Genomic DNA, 27,786 nt, shown 5'->3' on the forward strand with positions numbered 1-27,786 from the left:
CCCATGAAGTTCCCTCTTTCAGAAAACTCTGAACCTCGATAACTGGCTACTGAGTGAACTCATTTCTCCCTTCCGGAGCCCTGATTCCTGCACTTATGCTTTAAATTAGCCAATAAAAAGTAAACCCACAAAACCCTAGACATCCCACCGTTAGACCCTACTAAAGGCAGAGCCAGTCCATGTTCTCTCTCTACCTGTGACCTCGCTGTGTGCCCTTGAGAGTGGCATATGCCCTCCAGGATCTGCGAGCAGTAAATCTTGTCTTCAAAGTTCCCTGATGGTTCCTTGCTGAAATGTGTCCTGCAGTCATAATAAGAACCTAAAGAGCTGGCCCAACCATAAATAAGCATCCTGCTGGGGGATGTGTCTCAGGAGCTCACTAGGAGTGACGTGTGCCTAGGCAAGCACTGTAGGCACTTCTGACCATGGATACTATCATCAATAGGCTCGAGAACAACAGTACAGTATTAATCAAAATAAGATTGTTATAAATTATAATGTAATTATAAACCTCAGGGCAAATGCTAAGAAAGTACCTAAGCACAGTCATGCATTGCTTACCAACCGGAATACATTCTGAGAAATGTATCATTAGGTGATTTCATCGTGTGAATATCAGAGTGCACTTACACAAACCTAGATGATATGGGCTACTATACACTCAGGCTATATGGTATAGCCTACTGCTCCAAGGCTACCAACCTGTACTGCATCTTACATACTGAATACTCGAGACAATTGTAACACAATGTATTTGTGGAAACCCACAATCTCTGTGTGGGTTGGGAAGAGCACATCCAGGCTTAGCCATTTTCAAGTCTGCCTTGGCCCTTGCTTTCTGCTACACACTCTAAGATTCTACCTGCACATGTGCATGGTTTCACAGTAGGCCAAAAATAAAGGTGGAGAGTTTATCCTTTTATGGTTGTCTCATTTCCAAGGTCTGCCTGTTAAACTCCTGGCTGAGCCCCTACTCATCCCACTGGCACCACAATCGGAGTCTTGCAAATATGTGGATTTTCTCTGTTTCCCACCAAGTTCATCACTTGTAGTTGACTAATAGAGTTTCATTCATTACCTCAAACAGACTTAGCCTCTTTGGCATCAAAGCTACAAGTTTTCCAAACTCTAGTTTTTGCCAAAAGTACACAGTAGGGGCCTCACGCAAGAATACTATAGACTTCACTATTCTCATCTGAAGCTCTAGCAGTTTTCCTACGAATAAGAATTTGTTGTCTCCCTTTGGTCAATTTCCAAAGTGCAAGTAATTTGGGACAATTTTCCTCAGTTTTATATTTATTTTTTTGTGGAGAGGAGTCACCAAACTTTTCATGCAGCCATAGCTGAAAGTCTCTCTCTTACGGACATTTTTATGCTTGTCCTCCTCGTTTTACACATGAGAAAATTGGGATGCAGGGAGATTCGATCATCTGTTTAGTATTAAAGCAGTACATGGTTTTAAAGGGCTAATTTGTCCCTTAACAAATAGAAAATGTGTACAGCATGGTCATTATAACCAAGAAGCACCTTGTTTAAAATATCTCACTTGGATAGCACCTTCTTTAAGCATTAGTTTTCTCTTTTGTGAAGGTGAGATTATCATTATAAACCATAAGTAATTGGCTAAGTCTAAGTGGACCTAGATGAGTCTTACTCACCCAAGTAAAAGGAAATTCAGTAAGTAGGTAAAAGAACGACAAAACCAGTACCAGTGAAGATGGGTAGAAGTAAAAAGGCAAAATCCTAACTTTAAATATCAATGCATATGTAATAGATCTTTGCATATAATTTATGGTAGCCCACCTGCACAATGGCCCCCAACAATCCCACCTTCTGGTATTTACATCTGTGTAATCCTAACCTCTTGAATGTCAGCTGGATTTATGGATTCACTTCTTTTTTGTCTTTTTTTTTTTTTTACTTTTTCATTGAATTTATTGGGATGACACTGGTTAACTGTACATCAGGTGTACAATTCTATAACACATCATCTGTATATTGTATTGTGTTTTCACCAAGCCAAGTCAAGTCTCCTTCCATCACCATTTATCCCCCCTATACCCTCTTCTACCTCCACCCATTCCCCTTTCTTGAGTCACTTCTAAAGAACAGAATACAGCAGTTGTAATAAGATGTTATTGCTGAGATTAGGTAAAAATCAAACTGTGGCTTCCATTTTGTGTATTCTTGGATCTGTTACTCTTGGAGAAACAAGTGGCCATGTTTTAAGCAGCCCTATGTAGAAGCCCACAAGGCACGGCAAGGAACCTAAGCATCTGGCCAACAGCCATTGGGGACCACAGGCATGCCGACAGCCATGCAAATAAGCTTGGATGGGAATTCTCAAGCCCTAGCCAACACCTTGCTGACAGCCTCATTAAGAGACTATGGATTAGAAGGACCCAGCTAAGCCACACGGGGATTCCAAACCCACAAAAATTATAAAATAATAAATGTTTGTGGTTTTAAACTGCTAAGTCCCAGCATAATATGTTACACAGAAATAGAGAACACACGTTTCTAAGACTCCTGCTGTTCTTTGTCATTAAAATGCTATCTCACACATACACTAACTCCCCAGAAATTAACTACTCAGCCCCAAATTATCTTCTTAACTCATTTAAAAAAAACTTCTGTGCACATGTCCCTGGGCTTTTGTGGGAGACGCTACGGGAGATGCTAAGACAAGAAATTTGTTCATTGGCTTTAAGATTATATTCGAAGGCAATTCTGAATTATCTTTAGATAATCTAAGACTCAAGAAAAAAGTATTTCGCATGTTGTTTTGAAGAAAGAGAACATAGGTCTGTAAAGGACTAATCTGCAACAATGTGTTTGTAGGATAAAGAAAACTACTACAGGGGGAAAAATGACACTGAGAAACACTGGATGGCACGTACCCGAAGCCAGGAAATTGCTTACTTTAACAGAGGCCTGTTAGCAATGTCTGGAACATGACAGAAGTCCAAACTATTGATAAGTTAGGTTTTCTAAGAATGTAGAAAATCCAGGAATCTATCATCTTAAATCTCACTGCTCTTCCATCACTGCCCTCATTTATAGGGTGAAAGATGGCTTACTCTTATAATCCAGGTGGTTTACCCCTTAAAAAAAAGGAAGAAAAGGAAGTCACTGACTTTTATGGTATTTGAAAGTTGTACACATTGGTTCCACTCATAACCTAGAACCTAATACCTAATATTTAGACATAAAGCCACACCTATCCATGAGAGGATAAGAAAAGACTGGTGTGGTTTAGCTGGTTGGGTGTCTCCCCACCAAGCAATAGGTCGCCAGTTCGATTCTTGGCCAGGGCACATGCTTGGGTTGTAGGTTCCATCCTGGGTCAGGGTGTACGTACGAGAGGCAACCAGAGGCAACTGATGGATGTTTCTCTCCTGTCTTTCTCTCTCCCTTCCCCTCTCTCTAAATTTAAATAACTAAAACCTTTTTAAAAAAGAAAGGAAGGAAGAAAGGAGGGAGGGAGGGAGGGGAGGAAGGAAGGGAGAAAGGAAAAGGAAGAAAGGGAAGAAAGGAAGGAAGGGAGAAAGAGGAAGGAAGGAAGGAAGGAAGGAAGGAAGGAAGGAAGGGGGGAGGGAGGGAGGAAAGAAGGAAGAAAGGAAGGAAGGGAGGAGGGAAGGAAGAGAGAAAGAGAGACAGAGAGAAAGTCTGATTAGGTGGTCATGTCCCTAACTAGAACATGGTGGATTCTGTTACTAAAAAGCAGCCCTGGCTAGTGGCTCAGAGGATTGAGTGCCAGCCTACAAACCACATGGTCACAGGTTCTATGCCTGGTCAGGGCACATGCCTGGTCCCCAGTTGGGGGTGTGTGAGAGGCAACCATGTATCTCTCACACATCCCTTCCCTGCTCTCTAAAAATAAATAAATGAAATCTCAAAAAAAAAAAAAGAGAGAGAGAATATAAGGGGAATGGATATTGGGAAACAGCAGTGACTTTGTAGTCAGAACCTGAATTAAAAACAAACTTAATATTCTTAATCTTTAGTGAGGAATCTGGACAATACAACTAAGCTATTTATTACCAGAAAATCACTACCAGGCTGATATCCAAGTATTCTAAGCCTTGAAAGATTCTTGGAGGCAGGGAAGCATTATTTTTCTCTTTTAATTTATTTTTATTGAGATATATATAATTGACATATAACATTTTATTAGTTTATTTCAAAATTATCATCACATTTAACTCAGTTACCATCCATTACCATCCCTAGTTCTAAAAAAATTTTTTTTCCTCATAAGGACTTTTAAGATCTTAGTAACTTTCAGATATGCAATACAGTATTATTAACTGCAACCACCATGACTTATTTATTTTATAACTGGAAGTTTGTACCTTTTGAAAGATTCAATCTTTGAGTGACACATTAGTATAAGACAGCGATTTTCAACTTTTCATGTAATGGCACACATAAACTAATTACTAAAATTCTACGGCACAGAAAAAAATAAATTTTTTCAGATCCTAACAAAAAAATATAGGTATAGTTTTGATTCATTCACACTAGACATCTATTGTTGTGTTGGCTGTTGTCATTTTTTTAATTTGACAATATTAGGGAAAAGTGGCCAGTGTCCCTGACTAAAGTCAGACATTGCATGTTTTAAAAATTCTGGCATCACACCAGTAGAAAATCGCTAGTATAATATATCAGAAATAGAGCTTATCTGCTATTAGAATGCACTACAAGAAAGAGTAAGGATTTATCAGCAGGCAGGCTGTAGGCAAATTATAGAATTACTTGAAAAGGAGTAAAGCTGTGTAGCTATTTTACACTATTTCCTGTGTGTCAGGGACTATGCTGGATGTCATGAGAGATACAGAGGTATTAACATTACAACACAATTTTCCAAACTACATGTTGTATGATACCACTGACATGAAATTTCTAGAAAAGGCAAAACTACAGAGGCAGAAAGCAGATCAGTGCGTGGTTGCCTTGGGCAAAGGGTGGCAACAGAAAATGACAGCAAAGAGGCACAAGAGAAGTACCTGAGGTGGTGGAGGTGCTGTAAAACTGCATTGTAGTGATGGATGCACAACTATATCCATCAAAACTCAACTCTACACTTGAATGGCTACACAAATGCAACTAGAGGTGCTTTTTTAAAAAGGCTTCAAGCTCTGTATTTTCATCATCCGATCACCTTCTACCCAGAACCGCTGAATTACTATTTGAGAATATACACACCTTCACACATGCACATACCACACATTTTGGTTAGGAACTAAGCAGAGAATATCCTATAGCTTCAGATAGAGCCCCTCTCTAAAATTTTCTCAGAATTAACTATTTCACCTAAGTTCTGCTTCTCTGGTCTTTTCAATGTTTTTCCCATGTACATGATATCTCGCCTCTTCCTTAAATATTCTATTTTTATTGCCTGCCAACAGCTTGAAAGCAAAATCTACTAAATAACTCTGTTGAATAATGTACCATTTAGAAAAACAGAGCCACAAAATATACTCCTGGTAAACAGACATAGGAAAGTCACAGACTGTAAAATTATTTTCTCATCTATAATTTAAAATAATTTCTCACAATTATTAAAATTTAAAGCTCAGCAAACTAATAAAACCCCAACTATTTCTATATAGAGTGTTACTTAATACCAAAGTCAGATATTATTAAATTTACATAAGAGTAAGTTTTATTCTAAAGCCAGACACTAAAGACTTTTTCTTGAAGTATTGTGGGAGGACATACTATGAAAAAATTTGTCCTTTTGACATACCTCCAGTACTTTTTGAGGACTTCCTTGTGTTCTGGCACAAAATATTCTAGGCTCGTCTTGTACTTTCCTTGTCCCAGCCCTGTAATCTGCCATTTCTCCATGGAACACTGATTCCTTTTATTGGAGAATGGTATTTAGAAGCAAAAATGTATACGCTAAATGTACTCATTACTACTGGATACTGCTGCTCTAAGGGCTCTCAGTGGCAGAGCTAGGGAATGTGTGTATGTATATATGTATGTACGTAACCAATTTCCCATTACTGCTGCTATTTTCTCTCTCCATGTGTATGTATACCCTTACCATACTAGCTGGGCTCCAAACTGGCCGAGACTTGGGCAAAACTCTCAATAAGCATAAAATAGGATATTTAGCCAAAGTTAAGCAACTAATATGCTAACATTAAATGCTTCCACATTTGCCTTCATTTTCCTTCCCTTACATTCCTTATCGTTTACACAATCTGACACCCCAAATTGGCAATGAACAATTCAAGGTTATTCCCTTGACAGCTACTCAGTATAAGGCACCACAATTTATAGACTTCTTAAATTGTGAAGAAAACAAATCTTACCTTTTGGAAGCCTGATTAAGTTAATTAAGACTGCTTATAATTTTCAGCAAAGAAAAATCTTGAACCTGACTTCCTAAGAACATTTCACTTCAGTGTGCACTAAAACTAACCCTAGAACTTCAGAGACATACCTTCTAGAGGTTATTTGGTACTGAAGCCTTAAATCGAACATTCATGAAGTGCTATATGTAATATAGATCCTCTTGCCCACTAGTAATCTACATTCTAAGCTTTAAAAAGTGGTATTATTATCTTTCATTTGACTCTTATTTCCATTGCTTTCATCCTTGTTAGCATATCTGAAAAAAAATAGATCCGGTGTAAGCTATGTAAGCTTTGCTCCAAAGCTCATTTCTCTTTTAAAACTCTTCCTCAAACACTAAAGCAACCTGTTGGTAATAAAGCTGTAAAAATAAAGACTTAACACCTACTGACACATAATCGGGGTGCTTGCATGGTGAGGTGGTTTTCTAACGGTGGTGATGGATTTTGGATCTCTCACCTGGTTTCCTTTGAAAAGAAATAGGTCTGCTGACAGCAAGATATCTAAACATAGCACACAAAGTCTCTAAAATTTAAATACAGATCACAACATACCCAGTTACTCGAATAGTAATTATGAAGAGAAACATCTTTATAATTACTTAAAATATCCCACTGTTACGATTTGTAAAATTGTTGCATAATTGTTCTACCATATAAATATCTAACTGTTATATCAGTAGGCAGGTTTGCTTAAGTTGTAAAGGCAACAGGTAGCAAAGTTCGAAGCTAGCTTATTTGATCCAAAACAATCCATTAACCAGTCAAAGATCAACTGTAACAGGCTTAAGTACTTAAAATACTACTCTCACAGTTGACCTTTGAAGAGCTATTCCTTGCTCCTCAAATTTCTTATATTAAAGATCACAGTTCAACCCTACAGACCCAATTCTAAATTAGCCTCTGACTCATAATAACTTAGAAGTCAGTCATCTGGTGTAAGCTCCTCCTCACCCTCACCACCCCGCCCACCCTCATTCATGAATCTCTTTCACCAAATCTCTAAGAGAAGATTATTCAAGCCCTCTCACACAATATGTTGAAAGGATCTGTGGACCAGCAGACACTAAGCTGGGTTCCAGTCCAGGGTCTGCCATTAAGTATTTAAAATGTCTTGGGGTAAGTAAGGCATTTCACTTCTCCAGCCTGTATCTTCAAGCATAAGATGTGGGGAAAGACCAGATGCTGTCAAAGGTCTCTTCCTGTTCTGAACTTACATAATTATGATTTCCAATGAGGCTATTTCACAAAAGAACTCATTTCATTTTTACACAGCTCTTATTATTGAAAGGACTTTCAAAATTTCCAAATATACACATTCTTCAACCCTCAAATTTCACTTCTTGAAATCTACCCTAGAAATGATGACCACATGTACATAGAAAAAATCAATTAGCATTGTGTTAAAAAACAATTAATTAGAAACATCCATTCCTAGAGAAATAAATACTGTGTGGCATAACACTATGGGATACTATGCAGCAGTTAAAAAGAATGAAGGAAACCATATGCTCACTAATGGAAAAGATCTCCAAACCATACTATAAACAAACAAAAAAACCTGCAGAACATGCACATTTTGATGCCATTTAAGAACAAACAAACAAACAAACAAAAAACTATGAAGCTTTACAAAGGACTTTCTACAATGATGGAAATGTTCTGGATCACAGTTCAGTACAGTAGCTCCCAGTTACCCACTACTATTGATGTGGCTATTGTGACTGAGAAACGGAATTTTACATTTTATTTAATTTTAACTACTTTAAATTTAAATAGCCACATGTGGCTAGTGGCTATTGTACTTGACAGCACAGGTCTAGAAGAACAATCCAAACTGGTAACAGTACTTAGTTCCCTCTGAAAAGGAAACTACAAGGAAATGTAGAGGTAAACAAAGGCAAACTTTCACTTTACCTGCATTGTTTGAATGTTTTAAAGCAGGTAATACTTATTATTTACATAAAATAAAACTTAAAAATAAAAGACCTTGTTAATACTGAGCCCAAAATCTGCCTATGAAGCACCAAAGAAAGAATTCAGTTTTTCCCTTTTGATTTTGCCATACCTGAAAAAAATTGGGGAAGTATGAGAGCTTTCCCCAATAACACCCTTTAAATCATATTTCCTCACATATCTCTTTCCCCTCTGTATCCCCTTTTTTACAACTACAGTAACTTCTGGTAACAAGGTGCAAAAATACAGTCATAAGGCTATTAACTCATTAGCAAGGGAGCAGGACAAACAGTACTTTCTAAGAATGTTTTCCAGTGGAGGTGATGAATTTGTGCCTCTCTGTGCAACAACACTTCCTAGACTGAATTGGAGAGAAAGACAAATAAGAAAACAGAAAAAAGAAGAGAAGAGAAAAGAAAAGAAGCCATAGCTCCCTAAGTGTTCCCTTCTCCAAACCAAACACTTCCAGTTCTCCACAGAAACGGAGCCAGAACCCTCTCAACATCACCTGGCTCTACTGCAGCTCAGAACAAAAACTCGAGTCAGGATATAAACATTTCTTAGACACTTCTCTTAGTGGTAGGGCAGATTCACCCAGAGTCTCAGTCCAGACTTCTAAACTTTTGGTCATTCATTTGTTTATAAATAAATAGTGAGTTCTACTAGTAAATGCCAGGCACTGTACTTAGCAGAGGGGGTACAGCAATACACAAGATCCATGTCAACAGAGCCTCTGCCCCCAGAAGCCTTATTACTAAAACTTCTATTGGAGTTGATAAACACTGAAAAACCTTTATTTCAATTCATTCCAGACAGTCCAACTCACTTGTTGCTGAATACACCTAGGACCATGAGACCCACACAATCTTTATTCAAGTTTCTAATACAGGGAAAAATTCTACCTATGTGTCCAAATTCTCCCAACACAATGGCAAAGTCTCATGAGTAATTCCCAAATGTCCCTTAGACCGAGTTTTCAACAGTCCACAAGCAAAAATGTGAAAAAAAAAACAATGTAGCATATACAAGTAGAGTAAGTTTGCCTATAGGGATTCTCTTTATTATGAACTTGTGCCCCTTTTCTTTTTCTTTATATGTACTGTATTAAGATGTTCTCTACCTCATGAAATAGTGGTTTTTGGTAGAAAGCAGGAAGTACCTGGGTTTTTATTTGGTTTGTTTTGAAACAGTCTTACTTGCCAAATAACAAGACAGCAATCAAACCTCTGTACCAAATATTTGTTGATATTTTATTTGTCCATGTCACCCACAGATTTAAAGGACTCAAGAAAGTTCCCTCTGCTCTAAAATGCACATCCTGAACACATAAAGGAGGCAATTATTCCTTCAATGCACATATTTCCATAAGAGTTAAGTCATTACATTTTGACACAAGGAAAAGTTAAAGTTACCCACTCTTCCTGTATAATTTTCAAGGACATTAATACCACAATAAAACAGGTTTAAAAACCACACGATTAAATAAGCAAAAAGTCTAATCAAACAAAGTACTAATGACAATAACAATTATAATTGATGAGTTACTTCAGTAACAAAAAAAAGTAGCCAAATTTTATCTAAGTTATTTGTAGCTAGTCTTAAATATCACCCACACTGAAAAAGGAGGTTTACATTTAAGTTCCAGAAAGGGGGCGGGGGGTGGGAGAGAGAAGAGACAAAATGAGGGGAAAGATCACTTGTTAATAATAATAATAATAATACAAACTATCACATAATTAAGTGTATCATCAGTAATGACAAAACTGCAAATTTTACTTAGTACTTGAAAGTGAGACAAAGCTCCCACAAGACACCCACCTGTTCGCCACTCACCCATCCCCCAACAGAAAGTACTTGTCCTACCCTCTGGTTATACTCGCAAGTAAGGACTAAAATGTAGGAGGCTAATACAACACAGCCTAAAGCAAGGGGTTTTCAAGTCAAGCAGCCCTGCGTTGCCTATTGGGCCTCCCACTTGCCCTGTGTGACCTTAGGCAAGTCATGCAGCCTCTTCGAGCCCCACTAGGCTGTCAGCTCCTTAGAGCAGACTTCACTTCTGTCTGACTTACTACTGTAGGCATACGGCACTGAAAGGTCCGTTTCTTCTTGCACAAATTAAGCATGTGAACAATACTTATCTCACAGCAGTAACTAGAGGGTTAAGTTAGACATTATTTATATAAACCTCTGGCGCAGGGCCTGATCATAGTAAATGCTCAAAAAATACCAACTTATTGACATCGACTGACAGCTATCAAACCTGAAAGTAGTTTGAAGACTTTCAAATACTAACATAAAAATTATTTACCCAGTAAATGTTAGTTGCTCAATTAATAAAAAAATATTCCACAAAAAGGGTACGAATAGTTCCTAAACCACTGCGCTGGGAACGTAATCATAGATGACCCTTGAATCGTGTGTAACAAACCCAAGCTCTTAAAAGGCGTTCAGTCGACTCCAAGTTTTTCGACTTCAAAAGTAGGCCCTAAGCATCCTCCCCATTGGTCTCCCACTCTCCCCGCAGACGCCGCGGGCCGCCCGGGGGCCCCCTCCTCCGCGCCGAGGGGGAGGAGAGAGGAAACCTGGGGGAGGGGGCCGGGAGGGGGGGAAGCGCGCGTCCCCGCGCCGTCGCCCAGACCCACCTTGAGCAGGATCGATGGCGGTAGCTGGTTGATATCTGGGGTTTCGGGGGGCGGCTCCCTAGGGCAGTCGCAGGGGTTTCCACGGGGGTCCTGACAGTCCGCGTCGCCGCATTCGTGCTGCTGCTGGGCAGGCGAGGGGGCGGCGCTCCCCGCCCGGACGGCGTCCCCGCCGGCCTCGGCAGGGGCACCTTCGGAAGTGGGAGAGGAGGGCGGGGGGCAGAGGGGTTGCGGCGGCTGCTCGGAGCCCTGGCAGCCCCCGGCATCGGGGGGCCGCGGAGGCGAGGCGCCCCCTCCCGCCGGCCCGCCGCCGCCGCCGCCGCCGCCGCCGCCCCCACCGCCACAGCGGGGCTGCTTACAAGGGGTGCAGGCGGGCACCCCGGCCCCCTTCCGCTTGCACACCATCTCAGGGGGCGTGGGGGGATCGGCCGGCGGCGGCGGCGGCGGCCCCCGGAAGAGCTGCACCGCGACAGGCGGCCCCAGGAAGCGCACGGGCCCCACGCTGGCCAAGAAGAGGCTCCGGCCCTGCTGCTCCCAGGCGGCGGCCGCAGCCAGCCCCAGCTCTCTGCAGCAAGCGGCGGGCGACGAGGCCGAGGCGGCGGCGGCCGCGGCGGCGGCGGCCGAGGAGAGGAGGAAGCGGCGGGCAGCGGCGGCGCAGTCCTCGGCGGCCAGGGCCGCGCAGCGCCGCGCCAGGTGCTGAGGGGAGGCGGCCGCGGCGTAGGCCCCGTCCCGCGGCGGCGGCGAGAGCGGCGGCTCCTCCTCTGGGCCGGCGGGGGCGGGAGCGCCGGGGCTGTGCACGATGAAGCAGAGCATGCAGGGCCCGCGGAAGAAGCAGTCCCGGCTCCGGGGCGCCGCCGGCTGTGGGGGCGCCTTGGCCGGGGTCCGGCGGGGCAGCCTGAGGAGAGGGCGGCGGCGGCGGCACCAGCTGCAACAGCGAGGCCTCTTCTGGCTCGGGCGGTTACGCGGCTCCTTCGAGAGAAGGTGGCCCATATAGAAGGCCCCGAGGAGGGGGACCGGGACGGGGAAGGACGGCGGCCCGGAGAGGCGGGTTCCCGGCAGCGGGGCAGGCCGCTCGCCGACTGGGCCTCCGGCCCGCGGCAGGGTCGCCCTCCCTGCGCACACACGCGCACACACGGGCACACATGCGACGGTGGGGGGTGGGCGTCAGCTGCGGGCTGCCTCGGCGCCCGTCGGGGGCTACATGCTTTGCCCAGGAAAGCCGGGAGAACGATGGGCGCGAGCTTTGGGTACGCGACGGAGAAAGCGAGCCTGCCGGCTGGGCGACCAGTCCGAGCCTGACCAGCCGGCTCAGTCAGTCACTGCGGCGGCGAGGGGAACGCAGAGTCCCGCTCGGACCATTTTAACTGCGGCTCCCCCGGCGGCGCGCGCGCCCGCGACACAGCTCGGAGCCGCAGGAGCGCGCGGCCAGCTCCAGCAGGGGGCGGGGCTGGCTGCGGCGGCGCGCTCCGGGCGGGGCTGGGGGCGCCGGCTGCACGGTCGCACCGCCGCTAGGCTGGGATTACGGAGACGCTGGCCGGCGAGGGCGCAGGGCTCTTAACCCTCTGCCCCCAAGGTTTCGCGGAGTCGCTGGGCCCGCGCCTTTTTTCTGGGTCCAGAGGAGACCCTTCGGAGCCAGCTGTGTGACATCCGTTTACAAAGCTGCGCTGACGTCTGTAGGTGTAAGTTCAAGAACTGCCATTGGCTCGGAGCCGCTCAGCTCTTCCGCTCACCCCCACCCCCCGACTTCAGGACTATGGCCACTAAGGAGCTCCAAACGGTTCCGTGTGAAGGCCGACCTGTGTACCGGATTGCCTCTTCGGTGGAGTGGCAGATGTGTGCCCCTTCGGCGGTGCGGACCGGTGATCTCACGTGAGGGGTTAATTGGTAGTGCAACAGTGTTGTGAAGTTTCTCCTCCTGTTTTCATACTTCTGTTACTTGTGGCAGACTACTCACTACATAACTTTATTTCAAGATGAAAACGTGTATCAGATTAACTATACATACCAGGAAGATAGTCTTTCAACCCAGTGAGTCATCCAACATCCCAGGCAATAAACTAAACGTCTGCACCTTCGAAGTCCCATCTATCTGTCATATACTTTAAAAATGATTGTGGAGTGCCTACTATATTAGAAAATGGTTCTAGGTAGACCTTGGTGACTGAGATGAGAAAGAGGAAGTAGGCTTTGCAGACAACCCTTAGAAGTTTTGATGATAATGTTAGAGAGACAGGACTACCTGGTGTTGAGAGATTAGCTTTCACGAGGGAGAAGAAATTGGAAGAGGCCTGGTGATGGGAATAAGCTACTTTAAAGGAGGAGATAAAGAGATAATACAAGGCACTTGAGAAGATGGAATGGAAAGTACCTTAGGAGGGATACCATCTTCACTGTGATTGGAAGGAATAAGGAAAGGAGGGGTAAAGAATGGATGCAGTTAGGTGGATGTTTCTGGAAAGGAAAGGAAAGAATTCCTTCAAATGGTCTCTCTTTCTTTTAAGTGGAGCCTGGTTACCCCATGAAGGGTGGAAGGACAGTGGCAACACTTTTTAAAAGCTACTGAAAATAACTGGAGAGAACTAGTTGAGGGAGCAAGATTCAAGGTCCATCCCCTTAGAGACTATTGTTTGAGCCTGTGTGATCTTACCACCATAGTGGCCAGCCTCACCTACCCTTCACCCAAACATACTATCTCAAACCTTTGCTAATAATTGTCTCTTTGTTAAGAATGACTTTTATTTAAGGCCTGCCAATATTCAGGGAGCTCCCTTTCCGAGCTCCATCACAGTGAGATGGAAGTCCCAAGAAACCTAGAGGCAAAGGTTTATGAAAGGGTTTTAGGTACCTGTTACTACCAAATGCATTGCCCAAACTACGTTTACCTGCGTATATTATCCACACGTTTTTCATCCCTCTGGCTGTATAGGGATATTCTAGGGCCCCAAAGCTTGATTCTTGAGGACAGGAGGTTGGGAATGACCAGGATTGCCTGAGGCCTTATAAAAGATCCTTTGCTATCTCTACCAGACTGCACTTTGAACAAAGGAGAGGGATTCTAAGCTTTTTATTTACTTTCACTATGTCAAAACTGTGGACCCATTAGTTTCATACAAGTTAAACACATAATGACTTAGTGATCTCACAGGTGTTGATCCTAGAAAGACAAAAGTATATATTCGTGAAAAGACTTACACAACAATGTTTATAGCAGCTTTATTCATGATCACCAAAATGTACAAGCAGCCCAGATGTTCATCAGTAGAGAAAGCATGAACAAACAGGTATATTTATTCAATGGGTTACTGCTCAGTAATTTTTTTAAGAAAAGAAAAAAAACAAGAATGAATCTCAAAAACTTAGGCCGAATCAGACTCTCTGCAATTGGGGGCCCTAGAATCTCTGTAATTTTAACAATCTCCCCATGTGATACCGCATAGACACCCTAACACCATGTAAACCTCTCAAGAACTACACATATAATCTAAATTCTTGTTTCAGAGATGAGGCAAATGACTTGGAGACTTTTGAAGTGGTTTCTGAAATTCACAGCACTAATTCTTAACTTCCAATTCCAGAGCCTTTCAACCATAAGCAGGTGGCTGTTTTTCTCTACCACAACGTGTAGCAGAGGGTCTTGTATGTTACAGTAATTTTGTAGAAAACTACTACTGTTGTCACCAGAGCTGTATTGAGTATTAGAATTCATTACCCCAAATAATAATACTGGTGATATTCTGAATATTCAGGAAACAATTATAAGAGTTATACATTGCCGTTTAGAGACAGTAGTAGCACTTGATGGCTTTTTTACAAAAAGAAAAGCAGCCTGAACTGGGAGCTGGCCTGGAACTATTATGTAGGCTCTGGTGTCACTGCCCTTCTCAGATAGGTCTGAGTTTTCTGTTGAACATGATTTCACAAAACACCAACATCAGACATGTGATCATGACAGACAAGACAAAAACAAGACCCTTCATAATCATGTCTAACCGTAGCAAACACAAGAGTATTCTGCAAACCACCACAATGACCAAACATTCTAGCAAATATAAAGTGACTTCTATTTCTTGACCAATCATAACCTTAGGTTTGCTTCATTCTTTCCTTGTAGATAACAATTATTATTACTTTCAGGAGATTCCTATTTTATTTCTCCAGTGACATATTTACAATTGAATTGAAGGCCTGCTTGCACACCAAAGCCAGGTCCTTTGAGTGGTTCAGGCACAGAGGTATGACCCCCAACTGGCTCACAAGAGAAGCGTCCTCTCCTTGGCCCAGGTTTTGGAGTTTTGCCAGCCTTGAGCTCATCAATAATTTCTTCAATAACCTTAGGTGTCAGATCCTTATATAGTTGTCATTTACTTGAACCATTGGTGCATTTACACAGGCCCCTAAACATTCCACCTCTGTAACAGTGAAAAGTTTGTCAGATGTAGTCTCCCCAACCTTTATTCCAAGCTTTCTGAATGGCCTCCAGTACACTGTCAGAGTTTTGAGGCATGCAAGGTGTAGTACTGCAGACCTGAAGGTGATGCTTTCCAACTGGCTTTTGATTATACATTGTATAAAAGGTTACTACTTCATAGACTCTCATGGGAGGTACTTGTAAAACTTCTGCAACCTTGTTCATAACAGAGATGGGCAGCCATCCATTCTGTCTTTGGGCTACATCCAGGACTAGAAGCACAGCTGCTGCTTTATTCCCTTCTGGATAGTTTTTTACAATTGCTTCTCTTACAGTTTTCTGGTGTGAAATCAAGTGAAGTATCTGAGTTATTCTCAGGAGTATCTCTGCACAAATAAGGCTCCTCCAGCTCCATTTTGCACAGCTGTCTTATGCAAATTCCTTATATGTCTTCCCCACTGGGCAGTGAGGCCAGCCGCTGGCCTGAGTGTGGCGGAGAACATGGTGGGCAAAACTGTTGGTGTTTCCTGGCGGTGCCAGACGAGGATCCCCCTAGATAACAATTATTAAAATATCCAATCAGAATTATCTCTGCTTCCTGACAGCATCCATTTCAGAGCAAAGCCTTGACCTTCCCAAAATCACCTAACACAAGCCCAATCCTATAATGTCATTTTTAATCATTTTTTATCTTTTAATTAACTTAAAATACATTATTTTGTTAGGGTTTTTTTTTTTTTACATCTTCTTACTGAGACCCTCCACAATTCCTCATGGTGCGTTATCTGCTTCCTTGTGACAAGTCAATAAACCCAACTTGGTTTGACTATGAATGTGTTCCTGCTGGTCTTTGGCTGGAAGGCATTCACATTTTTTATAATCAAATGTCATCATCTTATCAAACTACTACCCCTTATGCTGTAAACTTTAAACTTATGTAGTGCTGTATATCAATTATATCAATAAACTAAAATAAAATGACTTCTTCCTTTACTCCTTCCTCTTACCCTGTTTTTATTTTCCTTATGCTTCATTATCACACATTTTGTCTTTTTTTTTTAACTTTCAGTCTCTTCCGGTAGAATGTAAGCTTCATGAGGACACAGATTTTGTTCAGTTTTTAGGAACATAATCTACAGCTGTATGGAAGATCGACTAGAGTAGGAAGAGACCTGTAGTGGGAAACCTAGAGATTGTTCAAAGGGTTGATGGAGAGGCCTTAAAAGCATGAATTAAGGCAACGATGGTGGGGATGATGAAGTAGGGGTAGAACTGAAAAGCATTTCTTACATGGAGTTTTCAGAATTTAGTGAGATTTGTGAATTAGGTAGAGAGAAGGGGGAGATGGATAGGGAGGAAATGAAGAAACCCACAATAATGACATTTTCATATTTGAATACAATTCAAAGCTGGGATAGACCTTTGCTGTGACAGATTCACACTGAAAGCCAGTATATAAATTTAAAATGTTGAAAACAGTTTAACATGAAAGCCTTTTCCTTCTCCTTTGCTGACATAGAATATATTTACTTTGAAATTCACTTTTGCATATAAATGAGACCCATGTGTAAAAGGCTTTAATGCTTGCAGATGGGTGATGATGGTTGTAAATCATCGTCACTATGGCACCAGTGACGGAGGTAGAGCACAGTAAGCATGCCGTTGATCGCACTGACTGGTAGGTACAGTGGATAGTGGGACAGCAGAAAAGAACAAAGAGGGGCACAAGACATTGTTGTATGCATCCAGAAAGCATGCAACACCCCAGGTGTTCAATACATTTAATTCCTTCTTTAGTTGTGTTTTTATTGAAATACTCAAAGTCAAAGATAATAGAGAAAACAACAGGTTTTCAGAAATTTCCCTTCAGGAGGATAATTTGTACTCTTGAACAGTTTGTTTCAGGCATAATATTAAAAAATTCAACTATTGCCTGGACTGTTCTTCCCTCAGCTCTTCTCATGACTGATTCATGCTCATCTTCTAGGTTTCGGCTCAGATAGCACCTCCTGTCACCAGAGCTCTTCTGTAGTTATTCTGTCACACCACCCTGTTCATTCCCTTCACAGCAGTCGCCAGTTGTAGTGTTCCAGTATTCAATTATCTCTCCCATCAGAGTCAACCCCTACCTTGCTTACTTGAGAATCACCAGCACCGGTTTAAGCACCTTTTCAGCTGCATTTTAAAGGGAGATTATCCTGGGTGGGCCTAATGTAACCAAGGGAGCTCTTTAAAAAAAGGTTGAGAAGTCAGGGAGATTCAAAGCAGTGGGTGCTTTACTGTTTGGCCTTGAAGTGTTGTGGCCAGGAATATGTGGCAAGATATGGCAGGTGGGCTGGAACTCGATAGCCCCTGGCTGTTGGCCAGCAAAAGGCTGGCCGTCAGTCCTACAGAATTCTGAATTCTGCCAACAAATATAATACATAAACTTGGAAGACAACCCCAAACTAAGAAAGGGAGCATTTCCCTGCTAACACCTTGATTTCAGCCTTGTGAGACCTGAGCAGAGAATCCAAATGAGCCTATGCCAGGACTTCTGACATACAGAACTATGAAATAAGTTCTATGAACCATGAAATAGATACTGTTTTAAATCACTACATTTGTGAAATTTGTTTTTGTGGGAATAGAAAATGTATTCAACCACCAAACACAGTCCTGTAGAAACCAGGACTTGTAGTTTAATAGAAGAGAGCAAAATAATTATTCAAAACTTTTCAAAGATTAATTCAAGCTTATGAGAGGAAACAGTTAACCAGAGGTTGGTTAATCACAGAATTCATTGTTCTCCTACTTATATATAAATTAATTGGGGAATTCTGGTCAGGATGGAGGTGTTGGTAAATATGACTTGCCTCCTCACACAACCACAGCAAAAATACGACCAGATTACAAAACAAACATCACCCAGAATCGTCAGAAAATCAAGATGTATGGAAGTCCAACAACCAAGAAATTAAAAGAGTCACATTCACCCAGAGGGGTAGGAGGGGTAGAGACACAGGACGGGCAGTCCCACAGCCACATGTGGTGGATAAAAATTGGGAGGGATTCCTCAGGAGCAAGGGATCCCAGCCCCACACCAGACCACCCCAACCCAGGGTTCCAGTGCCAGGAAGGTAAGTCCCCATAACTTCTGTAAAAATCAGTGGGGGTTGGGATGGTGGAAGAAACTTCAGGATTCTCAGGTGTCTGATCTTAAAGGGCCTGAAAGGGACTTACAACTTACAGAGACTCTCCCTCTGATCTCTAGCACCTGGGCAGCAGCTTGAGGGGCACCAGTGGCATACGGGGAGAAACTGAAGTGACTGGCATAGGGCAAAAGCCAAGGGCCAGCTTCCTCCCCAACAAAACTCCAGAGCCCAGGCAGTGGCCATTATCCCTTTTCTGAGCACTCCCCCATTCAGAGCAACTGAGCAGCTACACCGTATCAGAGACTCCCTCAACCTGGTTTACCTGGGTTGCCCCACCCTGGTGATTAACTAAGGCTCCACTCCATCCAACTTCCAGGTGTGCTTTTCTACAATAGGCCATGCTACTAAGACAGGGAGTCAAAGCAGCTCTACTTAATACACAGAAACAAACACAGGGAGGCTGCCAAAAGGAGGAGACAAAGAAATAGGGCCCACATAAAAGAACAGAATAAAACTCCAGGAAAGAACTAAATGAAATGGAGATAAGCAACCTATCAGATGCAGAGTTCAAAACTGTGTATCAGGATGCTCAAAGAAATCATTAGGTACTGCAACAGCATAAAAAAACCCAGGCAGAAATGAAGATTAAGCAATATAAAAAAGGTTTTTTTACAAGGAATCAACAGTGGAGTGGATGAAACCAAGAATGAAATTAATGATTGGAACATAAAGAATTAAAAACCATTCAATCAGAACAGCAAGAAGAAAAAATTCCAAAAAATGAGGGTAGGCTGAGGAGCCTTTGTGAGAACTTCAAGTACCAACATCCACATCATAGGGGTACTTGAAGAAGAAGACAAAGAGCAAAAATTGAAAACCTATTTGAAAAAATAATGAAAGAAAACTTCCCCAATTTGTTGAAGGAAATAGACATAGAAGTCCAGAAAGCACCGAGAGTCCCAAATAAGATGTACCCAGAGAGGACCACACCAAGACATAGCATAATTAAAATATCAAGGGTTAAAAAGAATCTTAAAAGCAACAAAAGAAAAGCATAGTTACCTACAAAGGACTCCCCATAAGACTGTCAGCTGATTTCTCAAAAGAAATTTCTAAGGCTAGAAAGAACTAGCAACAAGTATTCAAAGTGATGAAAAGCAAGGATCTACAACCTAGATTACTCTATCCAGCAAAGCTGTCATTTAGAACTGAAAAGCAGATAAAGTGCTTCCCAGACAAGGTAAAGCTAAAGGCGTTCATCATCACCAAGCCATTATTACATGAAACATTAAAGGAACTTGTTTTAGGAAAAGAAGATCAAAACCGTGAACATCAAAATGGCAACAAATTCACAGCTATCAACCACTGAATCTAAAAAACAAACTAAGCAAGCAAGCAGAACAGAAACAGAATCACAGGTATGGAGATCATTTGGAGGGTTATCATTTGGGAGGGGGAAGGGGGAGAATGGGGGAAAAGGTATGAGGATTAAGAAGTACAAATTGGTAGGTAAAGAATAGACGAAATGTTAAGAACAGTATAGAAATTGGAGTAACCAAATAACTTAAATGCGTGACCCACAGATGTGAACTTATGCAAGCGCTTGCCGGAGAGAATGGGGGGTACCGCATGGAGTTAGGGCAAAGGGGTAAAAATTGGGACAACTCTAGTAGCATAATCAATAAAGCATATTGAAAGATGATAATAAACTGGGTTATCAAAGTCAAGGTAAGTGTTTGACTTTTTTTTTTTTTGCTTAGGACTCATGTACTTATCTTTTTCTCTACTTAAATGAAATTAATAAAACAAAAGATGTTTTACCATTTGTATTTTTTCAATTCTGTGTCCAGCTATACCCTATATTATAACTGATGTTCTCTTGTTTTCAACTGGTAAAGCAGGGCCTTTAGAAACAAGAATTAAGGTGCATGTGTCTCCCTAACCAATTTCATGTTTTTCCTCCTTAGTTTAATATTATATAATATTACATAATATAATGGGTTTCTTATTATATAATTCTAAAAGAGTTACTTACTCACTATAAACATTGAAAGGCCAGATAACTAAAATTACTTTTAGTGATTTAAATGGTGAGCTGCAATTCTACACACTGACAAATTTGTGTATCAGTAAAATCGCGAAATGTCGATGCTCCAGATTTATTTGCTCCACTCCCAAGTCTGATTACTAGTAGCAGGCTGCCCCTTCCTGACATGTTCCCTGTAGAAAACGGGTTTTACCTCCATTCTAGAAATAAAACAATTATAAGCAGGATTCACAAACTGGATGAATTCAAAGAACCATTTAAGTTCCATGTGCAAACCCTCCTGGGACAGATTCAGGACACGGAGGAAGTGCTGACGCAGGCGTGTCTCTCACCTCTCCTCTGATCCAGTCGCCTTTTACTAATCCCTGCATTAGGAGACTTTTGTCGTCTGTTGCCTCCTTAGCCAAGTGATCAGACACTGTTATTTGTCGCTACTCAGAGAGTAGATAATCCTTCTTGGCTATAGAAAGGGATAATAAAGTAATTTTTAAGTTATTTTCATCTGTAAAAATACAAAGTTAGAGTCATACCTATGTGAATGGAAGAAATAATTTGGGAATCTGTTCTCTTTAACTTCATGAATTACATAAATTCCCTCAACTTTCTGGAAGGACATTATCATTTTATCACCTGGGTTACCTTGAGTATCTTTTGGTTTCAGTTGTTTTACTTGCTTTTCACTTTTTGTAAATAATTCTTAATTCAGTGTGTTCTGTGTTTGTTCACTTATGCCTACAGCATGCAGTGATGCCAATGCAACCCTCTTTGGGGTCCATTATTCCCCCCTAACTACATGGTAGGGTAAAGGTACAGGATTAAAATTAATATTATCTAAAACAAGTTGTCAGAGCAGACATAAATGTAACTTCTAAATTTGGTTGTCCAACACCACTTGTCATTAAGAGCCACCTCTCCCACCCCCACCTGAAATATGGGAATAAGTAAAATATGAGTCTTAAGGTCTTTTGCCCCATCTGGGGGAATTGATTAGAAAAGCCCAAGAACCACTGTTGTAGGAAGCATGCCATCCTTTGTGGCTTCTTTTCCTTTCACCCCTGTCTTACAGATTCATCTCAACTTTACTGTGCAAGTGTGTGTGTGTGTCTGTGCCTTGGGCTTCATCCCAATTCCATTGTTTTGCCAATGATTTTCACCTACAAATCAATATAGTATTTCCTCCTATTTTTTCTGTATTTATAAAAATTAATATCCCTAAACATTAATGAATCAGGTCCAATTTGAATGATTTGAATCTTTATTGGGCTACAAACTGAAGGTGTTCACTGCTGACTAGCCATCAGGTCACACAACTGCAGCCAGTGGTTAGCGCCATTTTCATGTGCTGTGGGTCTAGAGGGTCTCTATTTCTCAAATCGATATAGTTGTTTTCCATGTCAACCGTGAAAGGATAAATAACATCCAATCAACATTATATATACATTTATATTTATAAATATAAATATATATATAATGAAAGGAGGAAATTTACTTTGGAGGTCTTCATAGAACCAAAGTGTATCAGAATCTTCACTAAAAAGATATGTGGAGCACCTAGCCATTAGAACTGACAAGATCCTGTAAAGAGCTACAAGAAAATTTGTTATTTCAACAGGAAATTGGATTCTAAGGGAAATTAACCCTAAAACCTACTTAAAATTGTATTGCCTATTTCATGCTGTTTCATCTATTTTCATTACCAACCAGTTTCCCCTCACCCCTGAAATGTATCATTTCTTACTGTGCCTTTCGATTCCAGACTACACTCACCAATATTAAGATATGCTTCATAGTGTCTTCTTTCAAATGTAGTTTTGAAGAATAATCTATGAAGAAAATTAGCAGCACAATTTACAATAGCCAAGTACTGGAAGCAACCGAAGTGCCCATCAGCAAACGAGTGGATCCAAAAACTATGGTATATTTACACAATGGAATTCTACGCAGCAGAGAGAAAGAAGGAGCTTATACCCTTTGCAACAGCATGGATGAAACTGGAGAGCATTATGCTAAGTGAAATAAGCCAGGAAGTGAGGGACAAATACCATATGATCTCACCTTTACCTGGAACATAAGCAATAGAAGGAAAAAGCAAACAAAATATAACTAGAGACATTGAAGTTAAGAACAATCTAACAATAGCCAGGGTGGGGGTGGGGGGTGGGGGCGGGGACAGTGGGTAGAGGGGATTACAGGAACTACTATAAAGGACACATGGACAAAACCAAGGGGGAGGGTGGAGAGGGGGGAGGGAGGTGGGTTCAGCTGGGGTGGGGTGGAGGGATGGGGAGAAAAGGCATACAACTGTAATTGAATAACAATAAAAAGAAAATAATAATAAAAAAAAACAAAACAAAAACAAACAAAAAAGAAAATTAATAATCCTTCCCAGGCACATTAGGGAATATTTGCCAATATCAAGTTGGAGAATGATTACTTTGAATAGAAACTTTGAAGGGTAGGGTAATGGGGAAATAATAATTTCTAAAAAAAATATGAGTATGGCATACATTTTCTGGGAAGCCATTATTGAGGCATATGTGTGTGTGAAAGAGAGTGAGAGGGTTTCAACCTCAGGGGGGTTGGGAGCACTCCCCCTCAGAGCCCTGCTCTCTCAGGAGACCCAGCACTTCCCTTGCTCCCCAAAAGGCTATAAGCCAAAACCATGCCCGAAAGTTCCCCTTATCCTTCTCCATCCTCTCTGGAATGTGCACTTGTGGGTTTCAGAGTCGCCATCCTCTTGCAGCAGCTCTCTCCTTCAGGATCTGGGGTATGTTGTTCTCTGCCTCTGTGTAGTGGTACAGGGTAACATGTGCCATGTTACACTGGATTATGGTGGAGTCCAGGGAGGCACACGTCCCAAGAGAGTGATTTCTCTGTACCTCCTTCAGAGAAGCAGAAACCTACAGTTCAGCATTCTTGGTCACAGTTCAGCTCCAATCACCTCCCATGAATCCGTGCTTTGTTAGGCAGGTCCCTGAACCGCTCCATCAGCTCTTTCCTTAAACGTTTCAGACCACAGGGCTGCTTTCTCCCTCTCAGCCTGCAGGGCTTCTTCTACTCCAAACCAAGTGGCATCCCCTTACACACCAGAAGTCATGGCAGACTGCATCCCTTCTCTTTCAGCCTGCCCTTATTTTAAAGCTCCGCCCAGAACTTCCTATGCGACCTCATATCTGGCTCCTCCCATGATGTGTCACTTTTGCCAGTTGACCTGTATTTTTTTCCTTCTTGGGCTGCCATCTTTACCCAGGGCCAGAGTTCCTCATGACACACGGACATTCGGGGTGGGCATCTGCCTCCCCTGACTATATCACAAGCCACTATACACTCTTAAAGTCACACACACCTTCTGCTCTGGGCCACAGTCCTCTCTATTCAAGAAAGGCACAGCTATTAACTTGCCGTTGTTATCCAAAGTATCCTAAATGTATCATCCACTTCTGCCTTCTCCCAACCAAAGGTTTGGGGATTTTCTCCTATTTTCAGGGAACCCTTGACCTACACCCTGTTACACGGTAGGGGCAGAAAATAGAACAATGGCTGCCAGAATTTGGCAGTGTGGAGAGGCGTTAACTACAAAAAGGCAGAACGAAAATTTGGGAGAGTTAGAAGTATTCTACATCCTCATTGTGGTGGTGGTTACATGACTGAATGTAATTGTCAAAACTCACAGAATTATACACTGAAAAGGATGAATTTTACACTACACAAATTACATCTCCATAAACCTTGCTTTAGAAGAAAGGAATATAGGACAATAATTTATAAAACACCTAACCTAGACTCTTCAAAAATTACATGTCATGAAAACAAAAGTAGAATATCTGAACTAGATCTAAAAAGACTGAAGAAACAAAAATACCAAATGAAATGTATGAAACTAGAATGGATTCTGGTTTAAAATAATTTAACGAGAAAATTGTTTGTGTACAAGTGGGGATATTTGTATATGAACTTCATATTGGATGCTATTATATAATTATTTTAATTTTCTTAGGCATTAAAATAATACTATGATTGTATAGAAAGCTGTCTTTTTATATTGTTGCTGTCGGGAGATGCATACTGAAGTATTTAAGGTGAAATATCATGGTATTTGCAACAAAGATGGGAGGGAGATGTGAGAAATTCTGGTCATTATTGAAACTAGGAGAAAATTGTAGGCGTGAGCTGCACTGACCACATAATGTCTTTTAGGTGCAATGAAAACACTCTGATCTAAAATACCTCCTCTATTATATACTGAATGCCCATGGGGATTATGAGCAAAAAGAAAATTATAGGCAAATATGTATCACATGACTCAGGATTTTAAAGTATATGTATAATTATTATATATAGATCTAGCTGTGGAAACTCCTAAATAATTCAGTGTTTGTATATATCACATTGCTGATAGTGAGACTTGTTAATATTTGTACCCATATTTGTTAATAGTGATACCCACTGGCAAATTAAGTGGGGGAGCAGGATTTGGAAGAACCCAAGTGGAAATTTCATTTAGTACTCCATACTTAATACTTTTATACTTTAAAGTGCTAAAAGACTTTTGGATAATTTCCACTTTTCTTGGGGTAAAAGAATCAAGGTGGAAAGGAGGCCATCTAAAACCTTACCATTTTTGATCCTCAGCCTCATATCTCTGAATTGAGACCAAAATTTTTTTGAAAACACCTTGACTCTTTCTAAAATCTAATCCTCCTTAAATGGGTGAATATCTACACTGAGGTATTCACAGTAGTACACTAATACACTTGAATGTATTCCAGACAATTCCAGAAAAGAATTTTGACAAACATTCTCAGTCATAACAGCATCATGGGAAAAATATATGCAATCCATGGATAATATAGTAAGTTTCCAATACAACACAATAGTTAAAAATCATTTGTAATTTTTTCCTAATCTTGTAGTAATAAGAAATTATGAAAGTAGGACCTTTTCCTCTTCTCTTTGAGAAAGTTATAGAGATGTTACAAAAGTTTTTAATTAACATAAGTTCCTTGAAATGCATAACACATTTTCCCCACAGCCACATTGTTAAACATGGCAGTAGGACATGAAGGTCATATTGGAAAAGTTGATTCAGCCCAAATGTGACTGAGCTGTAGTGCTAACAGTAGGCCTCAATAAATATTTGTAGTATGAGAGAGTGAATAAATGGATGAATCAATAGGTATGACTAGGAGGTTCACTAGATCATGAACTCTGAGAGGAAGGAACTGGTCTTCCTTATTCATGTTTGTGTCCCTAACACCCTGCCCTTTAGTTGATGATCAATGAATATTAAATGAATAATTCAAGAGCTATCCTCACTTTCCCTGGGTATGGAACTAAACTTTTAATAACAGCCTGTGTTTGTCTTTAACCTCTTGTTAAAGGATACCTTTAAAAGATAAAATGACAAACGCTGCACACACACAAAAAACGCGTTAAAGAATGTTTTAACTCCATTTTTGAGGGAACTAGAGAAGTATAAAAATCCAGTTCAAGGAAATTCTGAAGATTAAGACATAAATAAGGCAATCAGGAGTGCTGAAATGAATTTGTTAACAGATGTTTTAAAGGGTCAAAGTTCATAAGAAAATAATCAATTGCATCTCCACCAGCAAAACTTATTTGTACTACCAGCAGGTTACAACAAGTAATAGAGTGGTAAACTTACTTACAAGCAATGAAAGTTACAAATAATGACAGAGAGTGGTTCAGACACCACCTAGCATATCATAGGACACCCAGTAATATTTTTTCTTTTGTCATGTTAAAGTATTTCAAAATTTTTCCTGACAGTCTTCTTTCCTTCTAATAGTAGTTTCAAAAATTACCCTTAATTACACACATAACAATGGCTGGTTTGATTAAGTCTGGCCTGACTGTTTACATATGTAAAGCAAAGGAAGGAATCCATGAACTGCAGCCTGTGGACAAATTTTAGCCCTTCACCACTTTTTTTGTACCTACTGTGAGCTGATTGAATGTGGGAGGTGGGGGGTGGGTAGGGCAGGGGAGAGTGATGGGGGAAAAGTGGGGACAACTGTAATTAAACAACAATAAAAAGAAAATCTAGGGAGAAGTGATGCGTTCTTATTATAGCCCAGTTCCTTCACTTTATTTATGATCAATAAATGTTAACAATGAGTATTAAAAAAAATAAATAAAAGAATGGTTCTTAAATTTTACATGGTTAAAAATATCAAAGGGTGAATAATTTCTTTGTAACTCATAAAATCAAGTTCCAATCTTCATAATTAAAGATTTATTGGAATATAGCCATGCTCATTCACTAAGGTTTCATTTGTGGCTGCTTTATCACTACAATGGCAGAGTTGGGAAGGCGCCACAGAGAACATATGGCTCACAAGACAAAGCCAGGACCAGGGTGAGGCAACCTGCCTCCGGCACAAGATTTAAGGGGGAACCCAAAACTAATTAATAAAAAATGAACAAATAATACTTTGATGCAATATTTTTAAAAATCAAAAGGAATGCAAAAAATGAACAAAATGTCAAATTTAAAATTTTTCTTAAAATCCTCACCTGAGGATATGTTTCTATTGATTCTAGAGAGAGAGGAAGGGAGAGAGAAACATTGATGTGAGAGAGAAACACTGATCAGCTGCCTCCCCTAAACACTCAACCCACATCGAACCCACAACCTAGGTATGTGCCATGATCAGGGACAGAACCCACAACCTCTTGGTGGATGGGATGACCCTCCAACCAACTGAGCAACTGGGACAGGGCCAAAATGTCAAAATTTAAACAAAGACAGGATCACTATTACTGACTTTTCCTTTTGTTTCCTGCTCCAGTATGGCTTGGCATGGCACTGCTAGATATTACTCACCTTACCTGGCCCTGTTGAAAGCCTTAAATATTTGCTACTGGCTCTTAGAGAAAAGCTTATGAGCATCAGTGTTAACCAGCCTTATAAACTTCTTAGAGTTTGTTATTCAAGCTTACGCACTAAGTAAGGCCACAAAATAAGGTTCTGATGGGGAGATTTTGTAAGGAAGCTTGGATTGGCATCTTAAAACTTCTGTTATTCGCCATCCTGAGGGTAAAGAATCAAGTAGCAAAATTTCTCTTCACCAGATTTCTTCTGCATTACCTACAAATTTGATGATCTCCTGTTTTCATTTTTATTTTTTTGAGGTCCTCAAAATTGGCTACGTTTCCTGGCTTGCCTAAGTGAACTTCCGCTTATCATTTGTAAGCTGGGTGGGCTTAG

The 27,786-nt window shown here is 41.1% G+C and overlaps 1 protein-coding gene and 1 pseudogene across 2 annotated transcripts in view; both read right to left on the reverse strand.

The window, feature by feature from the left end:
- The window catches only part of FBXL17 (F-box and leucine rich repeat protein 17), a 475,635-nt gene extending 463,543 nt beyond the window's left edge, over window positions 1-12,092 (reverse strand). For both annotated transcript variants that reach the window (XM_053911271.1, XM_053911273.1), the window contains exon 1: window positions 10,970-12,092. In XM_053911271.1, coding sequence (XP_053767246.1) covers window positions 10,970-11,956 — 987 coding nt within the window. In that variant the 5' untranslated portion in view covers window positions 11,957-12,092. The remainder of the gene's footprint in view (window positions 1-10,969) is intronic.
- A 3,015-nt stretch (window positions 12,093-15,107) lies between these two features.
- LOC128780193 (NADH dehydrogenase [ubiquinone] flavoprotein 2, mitochondrial-like) lies at window positions 15,108-15,877 on the reverse strand (annotated as a pseudogene).
- Between the last annotated feature and the right edge of the window lie 11,909 nt (window positions 15,878-27,786).

This window comes from Desmodus rotundus, chromosome 1, assembly GCF_022682495.2.
Source record: "Desmodus rotundus isolate HL8 chromosome 1, HLdesRot8A.1, whole genome shotgun sequence".
Lineage (NCBI taxonomy): Eukaryota > Metazoa > Chordata > Mammalia > Chiroptera > Phyllostomidae > Desmodus > Desmodus rotundus.